The 13,971-nt window shown below is 43.5% G+C and overlaps 1 protein-coding gene across 1 annotated transcript in view; it reads left to right on the top strand.

The window, feature by feature from the left end:
- The first annotated feature begins 431 nt into the window (after positions 1-431).
- Positions 432-13,971, top strand: part of GNAL (G protein subunit alpha L) — a 153,389-nt gene continuing 139,849 nt past the window's right edge. Inside the window, exon 1 of the mRNA XM_016119872.2 lies at positions 432-1,103. Coding sequence (XP_015975358.2) covers positions 752-1,103 — 352 coding nt within the window. The 5' untranslated portion in view covers positions 432-751. The remainder of the gene's footprint in view (positions 1,104-13,971) is intronic.

Below are 13,971 nucleotides of genomic sequence, written 5' to 3'. Positions count from 1 at the left end.
ATGTGTGTGCTTGTGTGTAAGATGTAAGTGAGCTTGAAAAAAGGAGCGTCCAGGTGCAGAGATCTAAGGAGGTAATACATGCAGGAATGCAAAATCTTAAAGCTAGCATCTCTACCCCTTCACCCGCCTTTCCGTTCTTATTTACCACTGTCCCGAGATCAAAGCCGCGGCACGTTTGTATGTACTGCAATGGCAGCTCTGGGTGGTGCCGCCGCCGCCGCCGCCGCCGCCACTGCGGCACTGTCCGCAGCTGCGCGCTGGGCTCGGGCAGCAGTATTTACGGTATCCAAGACCCGCCCGCGCGGCGTTGTCTACTGTCTTGGGGGCCGGCGGAGGCGGCAATATTTACGGTAACTAAAGACGGACCCGTTGGCGGCATTTACAGTAACGTAAACTGGCCAAGGCGGAGGTATTTACGGTAACGGAAGCCGACCAATGCGGCCGTATATACGGTAACGAGGACCACTAGGACGGCAGTATCTCAGTAAGGGGGGCCGGGCTCGCGAAGGCGGGTCCGCGCTGCCGGCCCCTCATTTTATCAGGTGATCTCCAGCCCAGGCGGCCACCACCCCTTCTGCCCGGCAGAAAATGCAAAATGGCCCTTCTGGGCAGTGAGGGGCCGTGGCCCTTGGCCTGGGCCCGCCGCGCGCCTGCCGTGGGTCCAGGCGCAGCCCCCTGCCGCCCCGCAGCCGGAGCCCCGGCCTGAACCCCGCGCCAGCTGGCCCCGCGCCCGCGCCCGCGCCGTGCCCACATGGGTCTGTGCTACAGTCTGCGACCGCTGCTCTTCGGGGACTCAGAGGACACCCCTCGCGCGCCCTCGGAGTCGCCCGCGGAGGGCGCGCGGCCCGGCCCGGCCCCGGCCCCGGCCCCGGCGGCTGGGGAAGACGCGGCCCGGACCCCAGTCCCTCGGGGCTCCGGCCGGAGCCCTGCTTGCTCGCGGCCCAAAGCCGACCCGAAGAAGGAGTGGCGGCGGCGACCCGACCAGCTGCGGGCGGAGGAGCGCGAAGCCGAGCGGGAGGCGAGGAAAGTGAGCCGGGGCATCGACCGCATGCTCCGCGAACAGAAGCGTGATCTGCAGCGGACGCACCGGCTCCTGCTCCTGGGTAGGTGCGGGCAGCGCCGGGACTCGCCCGGCGCGCGCGAGCTCGGGGAGGGACAGCCCGGGCCGGTCCCCGAGGGGAGTGCCGCTGTAATCCCTGCACAGGGCGGGCGACGCGCGCAGACGCGATGCAGGCGGGGCTGTCAGTCCTAAATCCTCCGCGGAATGGTTTTTACCCTGACAATATTTACCTCCGTGATTTGGAGAACACACTATCCGGTTATTTTGCTCTTTTCCACACTTCACTGTTTTGGCCAGTCGCTCACTTATGACTAATTAATGAGTTTCTCTGGGAATTTTTCCTCCTCAATTGATTTATTTCCACAGTATGTAATCCGCAGAGATGGCTAACTCGAGCATCTCATTTCCTGCAGCAGTAGTCATGCTGCACTTTGAGAACACAAATGAAAGGAGATTTATAAGGCCTTTTAGCTTGACCACAAAGCTTTTATTCCAATCACAGAATAAAAGAGTTAGTAGGTGTGTCTTGTTCCCTTTCAAAAAATAACTTTCAACAGCTGAAGATAGGGCACTTCTGTTTCATTAAGTTCAACTCTGGTGTTCTCAGACTGCTCCTTTTTCGGAAGCAGAATAGCGTGGCAGGCTCCCCAGAGTTGTTCGCTGGTGCTAACTGCATGCAAGAAAGTGGGCGCAAAATCACCAACGTTTTAAAGTCATAAACTAGTACCTGGTTTGCTAGTATTTTCTTAGAGCTTCAGCTGTAGCAAAAATAATAGTTCTACGAGTTAACAACCGGAAAACATTTTCCATGCAATCTAATGTAGAATCAAAAAATCATGAATTTTTGGTGCTACTTGTTGACTTTTAAATTGTCAGGCAAAAAAAAAAAATTAAGATATGGAATTTTGACCCAAATTTTGTGAGATATAAAGTATAATTGTTCAGTTCTGTACTCTGCTGTGTAAAGGGAAAGAACGTATTCCATGACGTAAGATCCCCGCTTATAAATAAATGTGACTTTTATTTAAGATCTAGAGAACAAGTAAGTCTTCAGCTTGCAAGTGCTCATCCATTGAAATAATGAATAATTAAAACAACACAAACCTACTTTCTGTAACCTGGTGAAATATCTGAATTCTAAGATAAAAGGAAACTTTGCAGGAGAAACAAAGGAGAATAAATAAACAGGTTGCCTGACAAGGGCAGCAGACCAGATCAGAAGCAGAGTTCGCATCCACAGTGCTCACTTCTAGAATATAACAGAGCAATGTTTCCAGAAAATACTGCACAATTCTGAAAATATAGAATTGTAATCCTAGAATTTCATACCTCGTTAAACCGATATTTGTGTAAGAGAATAAAATAGATTTTCAGATATGCACATGCTCAAAGTATATCCCCACCCACATAATTTCCTAAAAACAAACATTTTTTTCCAGCCTAATTTTTTAAATGCGTCAGATTAAAATAAAAAAGAAGAGGATTGTTGTCTCATGAAACAATAGAATAAAATAAATAAGCTCTTGAGTTGTGGTGATGTATTGTTGTTTTAATGTGATCGTACAGTTGAGCAGAAGTGGGTTTCTTTTTTAAATTAAAGGAATGTGAAACAGAAGATGCTTAAGATATATAGAAATTGGTAAACTTACAATTCCGTGAAAGAGAACTGGGAGATAAGATCTAAAGAGTGGACTGGTGAGCTCCAAAGAGCCAACTTCTTGCAACACAGGTTGAAAAACTCTTTAAAGACCTTATTTCATAGCCTATCATAGCTTGTATATCCACATCATATCTGAAATGACAATGAATCAAATTACTCACTTGGAAAGGAAAGTGTACCTTCTACCCGATGAGGTCAATAGTAAAACATTGTTACATCAGGTGGGCATTGTTTATCAGCTTTTGTGTATTTGAATTAAACTCAGAAAGATTCTTGGTTTTATTTGAATTTAGAATGGATTTAGCTGGAAATCATTGAATCAGAAGCCTATTTACAGACCATTAATGTCCTCAAATGCTTGCTTCTGCTGCCATTGTGTTTAATAGCCATTTATCTCAGTCACTAAGCCCATTCTCTTACTTCTTCCGGAAATGTGCATTGGGGGACAGAGAACTCACAGGTTCAGGAAGGACACGCTTGCTTCAGGATACTTCCTTATTCCATGCCCACTGGTCTTGGGCTAGTCCCATCTTCTAAGATGGTATTCCTCCAAGAGACCTGTCCAGCGTCCTCCAGTGGGAATAGATGTTTAATGTTTAATTCCCTTGTGTCCATACTGAATTTTATATTTGCACCTCTCGTATGGCACTTTGTTGCAGTCTTCATGTGCTCTGGTTCCTCCATGGGTTTATTCTGCTGACTGAGCTTCATTTCCTGCACAGGACTAGAAACCTGCGTACCCCGCATCATGCTTAGAGCACAAGAGTCTGGGAGGGCTTCGTGGCAAGTGACATGGCCCCATTTTAACTTTCGGATGGAGCATTCTTTCAGGCATTGGGTGGCTGATAAAATCCAAAGAGTACAGGAGTAGGGTGTGGATAAGGTGAAAGTTCCAGTTAGAAGGCAACAGATCTAGAAGGGCTCATGGATTCTGAGCTAGAATAGTGTAGTAGGAATGTGGAGGGAATGTGCTTAGAGAAGTGGAGGGTGGACAGTGGGGCGGAATTCTCAGATAACTCATATCTGGATATGAGCTGTGTGTTTGTCAGCTTGAGCTGCCGTACAAAATGCCACAGACTGAGTGATTTAAACTAGTGGTCCCCAACCTTATGGGCACCAGGGATGGGTGCTCCTAAAAGAGTCTAATCCCCGATGATCTGAGGTGGAGCTGAGGCGCTGATGCTAGCACTGGGGAGTGGCTGCTAATACAGATGAAGCTTCATTGGCTCACTGGCCACTCACCTCCTGCTGCGCAGCCCAGTTTCTAACAAGCCACGGACTAGTACTGGTCTGCGGCCCCGGGGGTTGGGGACCCTTGGCTTGAACAACATTTATTTTCTCATACTTCTGGAGATTTTAAGTCCAAGATTGAGGTCTAGCAGGACTGGCTTCTGGTGAGGCCTCTCTCGGACACAATTCAGTCCAAAACCCACATAAAACAGTGTATGCTCTGTCTAAAAGGGACAGCCGACCCTAGCTTCATCCTATTGTTGCCTTGGGAGAATGCAAGCGCACTGTTGCCAGGTCTTTGAATTACCAGAATAAGATGAAAATTCCCATTTTTATTTGAACCCCACTTATTTTTAAGCATTGCCTCAGTTTAATAAAACACAGTTTATGTGACTGATGCCATCCACAGGCTGCTTCTTATCTCTGCTCTGACTTCAGCCACACAGACATTTATACGAGTTGTGCACCGAGCTCCAGGGACAGCAGCTCTGGGTCAACACCAATGAAAAGCACAGTAGACAAGGCTGGGCGTGGGATCAAAATATTTACCCAAACAGATACTGCAAGCAAAGCTACATTCACCATTCTTTTAGTGAATTTTTCTGACACCGAACTCATGGAGTCATAATATAATAGATGCCACTGATCCTCTTCCACATCTCTTATTAACTATGACATAAATTTCATGTTCACCACTTTATGACTGGGGAAGAGTCATCATGTACCCCTACCCATTTAATATTTTCCTTTTTCCAGATAATTATTCAAATTTAAAATGGCCAATTGTGGGTAGGAATCATGTTTTTTGCTTTACTGAATTATTTCTTGTATTTTTTGTGTTTGATGTTTCTCTGCCAGGAATACATTTTGAGAAGGAAGCAATCTCTTTGGGACAATTACTGCTTTTCTTTTGTATTTGGCCATTAGTATAAAACAGAATGCTGGAATGACCTCTGTCTGTGTCTTTAGTTTCTCCAAGTGGAAGTTCTTGGTGCAGTCACAAAAAAAGGGGGCGGGGAGAAATATTCTCTAATGTGAGGTTTTGAATATTTTTTTAAAATAAGTGTCTTATTTTCTTAATAGTAATGCATTCAGTGACCTAGACAGCAGTTTCAAGGTGTGCAGTAGACTTAGGCTGTGTGGACATCTAGGACACATTCTCATCAGTCTACTGCTTTCATTTGACCACAGCCTGCTGCAGCACTTTGGTTTTTAAAGTCAGTAGAAATCCCAGATACTCTGGCTGTGCCTTTTTTAAAGTCACAAAAGCATAACACTTCCTCCCAACCTTGGAAGAGGATGTACTGCAGTTGTTGTGTTTTAGTCAAAACTTCTATATCATTCTCTTATATATACTATTGCTGCAATTTTATAGATTTGAAGTGGCCATTGTTTACAGGAAGCCAGATTTCATCCCAGGAATTCAGATTGTTCTTTGACCTGTCTAAACACTGAAAGTTCAGAGCCCTCTTCAAAGCCATTCCCTTTGTCTTATATCTTCGTCAGCTAGGTGGCAATAACAAAGCACCACAAACTCCATGGCATAGGCAATCTCAGAGACTGGAAAGTCTGAGATCAAAGCCCACCAACATGTGGCGTCTGTGGAGAGTGCCCTTCCTGGCCGGCCTTCTCATGTGTCCTCACACAGCGGGAAGAATGAGCTCTGGTCCCTCATTATTATTAAGACACCAATGCTTATGATCGGTGAGGCCAGTCACAGTGAGGCCCTACCCTTATGGCCTCATTTAACCTTAATTACCTCTTAAAGACCCTCTTTTCACATAGAGTCACACTGGAATCAGGGCTTCAACATATGTATTTTGAGGGGACACAATTCAGTCCATAGCAACTTGCAAACCCACTCATGTTTATACTGATGATTAGTACTGGCCCTGAATGGTCTCAAGTTACATGTTAAATATTGGTGGTTAAGTGTGTCACTGGAATATATGACCATTTTGTGAATACTCTCAAAATTTTGAAATATGCTTATGACCCAGTAGGAGATGCCAAGGACTATGGTGGTTAAGAACATGGCATTGGAGTCAGACTTTGTTTGAAATGCCAGGACTCCCACTTACCAGATATGTGAATGTAGGTAAACCTTTCTGAGCTTCGGTTTCCATATCAGTGATAATCTCAATATCACATGTTTACTGAGAAATTAAGTGAAATTAGTTAAAATAATGTATATGAATTTACTTAGCATAGAAATTAGCACATGAAAACCACTCAGTAAAGTGGTGTGATCTCTGAATCCTATATTCAGCCAAACCAGTTCTCTCTGTGAGACCCATACTCTGAATTGTAAACTAAATGGTAACATGAGATCGCACAATCTAAAAAAGTTAATCCTGTTCCAAACACACAACCACTGTGTAATGGGAACTGGATTCAAATCCAGGCAGTCCAGTTTTGCTGCACAAAATTGGCAAATGGCTGAGTGGCCAGCTGGAGACAGCTGCAATGGTCCAATCAAGATCTGTGAAGATGTGGACATAGGCAGATATAATGATGACAGACAGCAAGGAAGGAACAGACATGATTGTGAATTCAGGCGAAATGGAATCCAGAGAACCTGGTGACCAAAGAGTTGGAAGAAAAGAAAAATGTCAGGGATGGGATTATCAGTGAATATTCTCCATTGTGAGGTTTGAAAGATAGGTAAAATAAGGATTTCTTATAACAAGGAATTTTAGAGGTAGAGGCAAGTGGAGTGAGAGAGAACAATTCCATTTGCCATGTGTTGAAGGTGAGACAGCCAAGAATATCCAGTAGGCATGTCCGGGAAGCAGTCAGGTGTCTACTGTGGGTGTGGAGCTCAAGGAGCTTGCTGAGCTGGAGATGGACATGCAGGAATAACCCACTGAAAATGGGCCCTGGAGTAGTGGACAGCCACCCTAGGAGAATGTGCAGAGAGAGAAGAGAAGAGGGCCTAGAACAGAGGAACATAGAACTCCAACCTTTCAGAGGAATCTTGGAAGGTGAAAAGTATGAAGAATAACAGAGATAGCTGGGAGAAGCCAAGAAGAGAAAGAGTTTGGGGAAGAAGGGAGTCGTCAGCAATTTCAGCTGGGAGTTCAAGGATAATAAGAACTGAAAAGAAATCCCCTGGGTTTGCCAGTTCAAGGAATGGCAGACGCAGGAGGCTGAAGGTTGTAAAGGATGTGGAAACTGTGAAGCAGTCATGATGCCTTTTCTTGGGAGGAATTTGGCTGTAAGAAGAAAAAACAGCTGTGACTATACCTTTCCAACTGCCTCGTGGAAAGTTTAGAAAGGTAAAAATGCAAGTTTAGAAACTAGAATGGTGGTTACCTCCTACGGGTGAAGAGAAAAAAGGTGGAAGAGGAATTATCAAGTGTTTCCACTCATATGGGTTCCTAATAAAGCAGTGGTCCCCAACCTTTTGGCACTAGGGACTAGTACTTCTATGAGAATCTAATGCCTGCTGACCTGAGGTGGAGCTGAGGCCGTGATGCTAGCTCTAGGGAGCGGCTGCAAATACAGATGAAACTTTGCTCACTAGCCCGCTGCTCACCTCCTGCTATGTGGCCTGGTTCCTAACAGGCTGCAGTCTAGTACTGGTCTGCAGCTCGGGTGTTGGGGACCCCTGTAATAAAGAATTGGTTTATTTGACTGTGGTCATGAGCCTGCTCTTGAAGCATTCTGGTGTGTAGACTCAACCTCAGTTCCTCTACCTCAACTTTCCTGTTGATGATGTCACACAAATTTGTAATTCTGAGTGAAATTCTTCAACAGCAAGCAGAGTTTTCAGTTAAGATCAAGAGATCTAACAAATTCTATAGCTAGTTCAGTTAGTCTATGAAAAGTTTCTAAGTATGAACATTTTCAAAGGTAAGATCCAGGTACTGTGGCCTAAAATCAGCTCATGATGTTGAAGCTAACAGGAGATTCTAAAAACCCCACTACATAAATAAATAAATAAGTCCATAAATAAATAGGAATAAACAAAGATCCCTGAATAACTGTTCCTTACCTCATAGCATCAAGAATAATTTATTCGTGTCTAAATTTATTAAGTTATCATTTTAATTAATTTCAAACTGAAACAAACTGTTTAACTGAAAAAGAAAGGAGAATTAGACCTTGTCAGCGGAAGGAGTGACTCTACTAATGTTTAGTGGTCAGGTGAAAACTGTCCCCTGTTATTTTTAAATTCTCTTACAAGGCAGAGCACAGGGGATTTGGCGGGGGGCGGGGGTAACACTATTCTGTATGATACTATAATGGTAGATATATGTTCAAATCAATAGAATGTACAAAACCAAGAGTGAACCATACTATAAACTATGAACTCTGGGTGATAATGATGTGTCAGTGTAGGTTCCTCAATTTTAACAAATGTACCACTCTGGTGGGGAATGTTGGTATTTGAGGAGGCTGTGGGGGTGGGGAGGCAGAGGATATAGGGGAAATCTCTGTACTCGCCACTCAATTTTGTTGTGAACCTAAAACTGTTCTTTAAAAAAATTTTTTAGAGCCCTTACTAGGAAAAGAGAAAGATTTTTATTCCTGAACCAGGCTCTGAGAAGAAGAGCTGATGGGAAGAAGGTGTTGGGTTCCTCTTTGAGTGGATGGATCTCAGGGCCACAAGTATTAGGCCTTCCTCTTAAAAAGCCCAAAAATTTGACCAAGTCAGTGTGCCGTTATTGAAAGCTGTGGTTTATGAATTAAAAAGCATCACTTAAAGACATTTCCAACTTCAGTTCTAGGGGGTAAATTATTCTCAACCAAAAAGGCTGGCACTGCAATTCTAACACCTCCTTGGTGCTGGTGAGTCATGCCCTCCCCTGTACCTCCAGCCTCCCCTGCATCTGTTCTGTAGCCCCTTCCATCTCTGTGCCTTCATCAGGAGGAGTCACAGCATCATTATGCCACTGCTGTTACAAGGGGCACACTAATGCCACCAAAGACACAGAGGACATTGGGAGCCCCCACCAAGCCTCCTGCTACTCTCATTTCACTTGCCTTGGCGGGGAAAGGAAGATGCACACTGTCAGTGAGTAAGTGTTGGCCACTGTAGAGCCGCTGACTACTAGAGGAAGGGTGCCAAGTACCACTGCTCAGTTTTTCTTTAATCTCAACAGAGGAGATGTAGGGAAGGTATGTATCTTCATGCCTTTAATTAACGTTCCCTTGGTGCGTTCTTTTGTAGTTGAAGAGTGAGTTTTTCACTCCAGGGAAGTGGAATATGACCTAAAAGTCTCCTGGAAAAAGCTCAGAAAGGACATTTGGCACAACAGAACAAGGAGCAGGTATATCCATCCACACAGTGAATCGCTGCTTCTCACCAACCACAAACATTTCTTTGAGAGTCTGCTATGTACCAGGTGCTTCTCTGGGTGATACGGAGATGCCAAGGGGTAAAGGACGCTGTCTCAGCCCCAGGGAAGTTCACAGTGTAGTCAAAATGACATGAACCTGAAAAAGAAATGGCGGTGTGGGTGTGCATGTACTATGTGACAAACTGCAACAGTATAGGTCAATAATATTGCAAGTATCTTTGTGGAGATTTCTTTATAACATGACAGGCACCCCTTTTCCTTAGGATGTGTTATTGGTGGGGGAGTACAGGGAGGGTAGGGACTTAATTGCTCAGAGAAATTTTGATGTTTGCACGTAAATGCATAATGCTATTATTGACCCCGGTGGTAAACTTTCAGCAGGAGCATCGGAAACCTGCTGGGAGCTCACAACTGGCAACCTTGTTTCTCTGTTTATCAAGGAGCCATGGAAACAACCCAAAAGGAAGCCCAAAGTACCCACAGCTCTCAAGATGTGGCAGAGACCCGGGGTGCTTTCTAAATAGGATTAACAGTTCTAGAGGATGAAGAAAGTTTGAGCAACAGTATGTAGCAGTTTCAAATAGGAAGGAGATTGCTCCTTTTATCTTTGGCTACAAATCAATATCAGAAACTGCGTTTTATAAATTATGCCATCATGGGAGACTGGCTATAAATAAGCAGAAAGGAAAAACATCAAGTTTATCGTTTTTTAAAGAAATTATTCATTGTGAAATTCAGGAGCTGCTATTTGGTCCCCCAAAACTATCTACACTAAAGCATGAACACTCTGTTTATTTACTATTGTTATAAGAACATCAGATTTTTCTAAGTTCTGATTAAAGTAGTTTTAAAACATTTGGGGGACAGGAAGAATAGCTCATTCGAAGTCCAAGCATCAGTAATTCTTCCTTGTACAGCAGTATGTAAGAAACTTTTGACAGCAGAGTTCTAAATTAACTCGTTTGATGGTTGGAAAGGAAGTAACTGTAAGAATAAGTGCCAAGCCGCAGCGCGGAGGCTTTATCTGGCAGCAGAGAAGCGATTACTTTCTACTGGAACTCCCAGGAACACACAGTGTGAGTTTGCATCTCCCAGCTGGGAGGTCGAGCAATATTTCAGACTCTTCTTTTCCCACAAATGGCTTCTTAGTAAAAGGCATCTGGTCAGAAACATGAGGCACCCACATGTACCTAGACCCAAGTGGTATTTCCTCATCAGGGCAAAGATCCTTAGCTGGGGTAGGCCAGCCACCAAAATCTATAGACACAAAACTCACCTTTTTGAAGAAGCAGAGCAAGACTCAGAAAGCAGATATGGCCTGAGGGAGGGAGTAGGACAGAAGGAGAAGGGGATGCTGATCCAGGGACAGCTTAGGCCTCACCTTCCCAGAGGCCCCAAGGCCTGGTAAGCCTTAGAGGCCGGTGTAGACAAACCGCAAGCCCACAGCCACCTGAGAAAGAAGCCTAGAAACAAAAGCAAAGCCATAAGTTGCAAATCAATCAACTGTTCGATTTGAGGAGCAACTCCTATGATCCAAAGGATGTGTCAGTGCTGTGTGTTTGTGAATTCAATTACAGTCAATGACACCTGCTACATGCTAGGTTCTGCCCAGGGTGTCAGTGTATGAGGCTATCCTCAGGAACTCACGGCCTTGTATAAAGACAAGGACACAAAACAGCCATCGTGACACAGCAGGACCTCGTCCCCATGCTGCATAAGGGCCAGAGGGCCAGTGTGCCTGAAAAAGAAGGGAAGGCAGGGCAGAGGAGCCTTGAAGGGGGAGGCCCGTGTCTCCCAAATTACTCTCTCACTGAAAAAAATCAAAATACACTTGAAGAATGTATTTCTGTTTCTAAAGATGCAAAGTTTTTTTTTTTCCATTTTGAGGGGTTTATTGCAAGACAACATATTAAGGTTCCACTTAAAGCAAATAGAAAGTGAACACTCAGCACCTTTTCCATAGTTGCATCAAAACTCTGCATTTGGGGAAAGCCCATGTGTTCGAAGCCCATGTCAGGTGTGCCCTAATTGACTTATGTGACCTTCCTGTGGAATATAAGGGAGCCTCTCTCTCACATGTGCTCTCTTTCTCTCACTCTCATTCTTGCTCTCTCACTCTATGTGTGTGTGTATGTGTGTGTGTGTTACTGTAGGTTTTCATTGCACAAAGAAATTCAATGTACTGAAAAGAACCAGTAAAATGCCACAGGGAAAACAATCGTTTAATGTCTTTCTTTCCTTCTTGTGCCAATAAGGAACAGTTACACAATCCTTTATCTCTGAAATTATTTTAACTGCTACTTTATTTTAGAATTGCTTTTTAATGTAACAACATATTGAACATCAACTATTGATAAGTGCTGTGTAGAACTAAAAAGCATGCAGAGTTGCCATTGGTCTAATATACTTTGCTGTGCCTAATGGAGAATGTTTATTGAATATTCAGATCCACTTCCCTCTCTTGGGCTAATGGTATTTTCTCAGAAGAAACTGCTCCCATCTGGGCTTGGGAACAGTAATGATTTTGTCAGAGGAGAGGCGGGCCAGAGTCAATGGTCTCAAAGCGGGGCAGGACACTCTGATGCTCCCAGCCTGCAGGCAGCGTGGAACTGCACATGGAACATTGCGTCCTGCAGAACACTGTGAAACACTGATATACTTAATCCTTCATGCTAATCAAGAACAATTTTATCACCCAAAAGCATCCACATGCCACATGTACACAACATGCAGTTACTTCTGTGAGCACACTGTGGAAATACACGAACGCCTGAATGAGAGCAAGCAGAGACTGTTTATTCAGAGCTTGCTGTAGCAGGAGTCAGCCACCATCACTTGATCTGGCAGACTCAAAGACAGGCAGAAGAGTGGGAAAGCTTTTTAGTGAAAAAAGGAAAAGCTTCAGGTGTGTCCGGAGTGGAAGCTGTTAGTGTGGGGAAGCTGTAGGTGGGCTGACTAGAAGAAGCAGGGCATCCCGCCTGATTGGTTAGGGGTACATATTTTCTTTCTCCAGGTGGTCCTATGTTGGAGGTGGGGGCAAAAATTAGGGAAGCTGCCAGTTATTACTCAAGTCCTGGCCATTCGGGTCCAGCTGTTACATGGATTACTGTTTGGCTTCCTGGACTAGTTGCTAGAGATAGTGGTCTCAGTTTTATACTGGTTACTGCAGATGGTAGGTTGGCCTTCTTGGCCGATGGCTGCAGGTTGTGGGTCAGAGTTCAATTTTTACATACATAGAGGCATGGCCTGATTATATGTTCAGTGTCTCTGCACATATCCATGAAGAACAGTCATTTGAATCAGCAGAGAACCCCTACCACACAGGCTCCGGAACAGTCTCTAGGGCAAAACCACTCAGGGCTGGAAGATTGAGAATACCAAATGTTGACAAAGATGTAGAACAGGGATCAGCAAACTTTCTCTATAAGGGACAGATGATAAATAGGTTGTTTTGTAGGCAGTAGGATCTCTGTGACAGCTACAGTGGCTCTGCATATCAACTATACACTTAAGATCTATGCATTTTACCATGTGTAAATTTTATTTTATTTTTTTTAATGAAGCCCTTAAAAATAGTGTCTCGCAATGCTGTAAAGGCTTAATAAATATTTTCTATTTTTAAAATGATTTTTTAATTAATAATATTTTTCAGTTATAGTTGGCATACGATATCATATTAATTTCAGGTGTACGACATAGTGATTAGACATGTATATAACTCACAAAATGATCACCCCAATAAATCTAGTGCCCTCTGACACTGTACATAGTTATTACAATATTATTGGCTATATTCCTTATGTTATACTTTCTATCTCTGTGACTATTTTGTAACTACCAATTTGTACTTCTTAATCCCTTCACCTTTTTACCCACTCCCTCAACCCCCCTGCCATCCAGTAACCCTCAAAATGTTCTCTGTATCTATGAGTTTGTTTCTGTTTATTTTGTTCTTTAGATTCCACATATATGCTCAATCATGTCGCATTTGTCTTCCTCTATCTGACTTACTCCACTCAGCACAATATCCTCTAAGTCTGTCATGCAGTATCTTTTTCCTCCCCCTAACTTTTAGTCTGCACATGACTTTTAATCTGAAATGAGTCCCTTGTAGGCAACATATGTGTGGATCTTGTTTTCTTATCCAATCAGCCACCCTATCTTTTGATTGGAACATTTAATTATTTTTCATTTGAAGTACTCATTGATAGATATGTAGTTATTGCTATTCATTATTTTGGCTTTTGATACATATTATTTTTCTTCTTAAAGAAGTCCCTCCTGTAACACCGGGTTGGTGGGGATGAAATGTTTTAGCTTTTTCTTGTTGGAAAGCCCTTTATATGTCCTTTTGTTCTACATGATAACTTTGCTGGGTAAAGTAATCTTGGTTATAGGTCCTGGGCTTTCATCACTTTGAATATTTTGTGCCAAGCCCTTCTGGCCTGTGAAGTTTCTTTTGAGAAATCGGCCGACAATTTTATGGGTGTTCCCTTGTATGTAACTAATTGCTTTTCTCTTGCTGCTTTTAAGATTCTCTCTTTGAATTTAACCTTTGGCATTTTAATTATGATGTGTCTTGGTATGGATCTCTTTGGGTTCATCTTGTTTGGGACTAACTGAACTTTCTGGAATAGTATGTTTATTTCCCTCACCAAGTTAGAGAACTTTTCCATCATTATTTCTTCAAATAGAATTTCAATTCCTTGCTCTCT

Source organism: Rousettus aegyptiacus, unplaced genomic scaffold (genome assembly GCF_014176215.1).
Source record: "Rousettus aegyptiacus isolate mRouAeg1 unplaced genomic scaffold, mRouAeg1.p scaffold_m13_p_12, whole genome shotgun sequence".
Taxonomy (NCBI): domain Eukaryota; kingdom Metazoa; phylum Chordata; class Mammalia; order Chiroptera; family Pteropodidae; genus Rousettus; species Rousettus aegyptiacus.
Note: the sequence above shows the minus strand (reverse complement) of the source record. Positions and strands in the feature narration are given on the sequence as shown.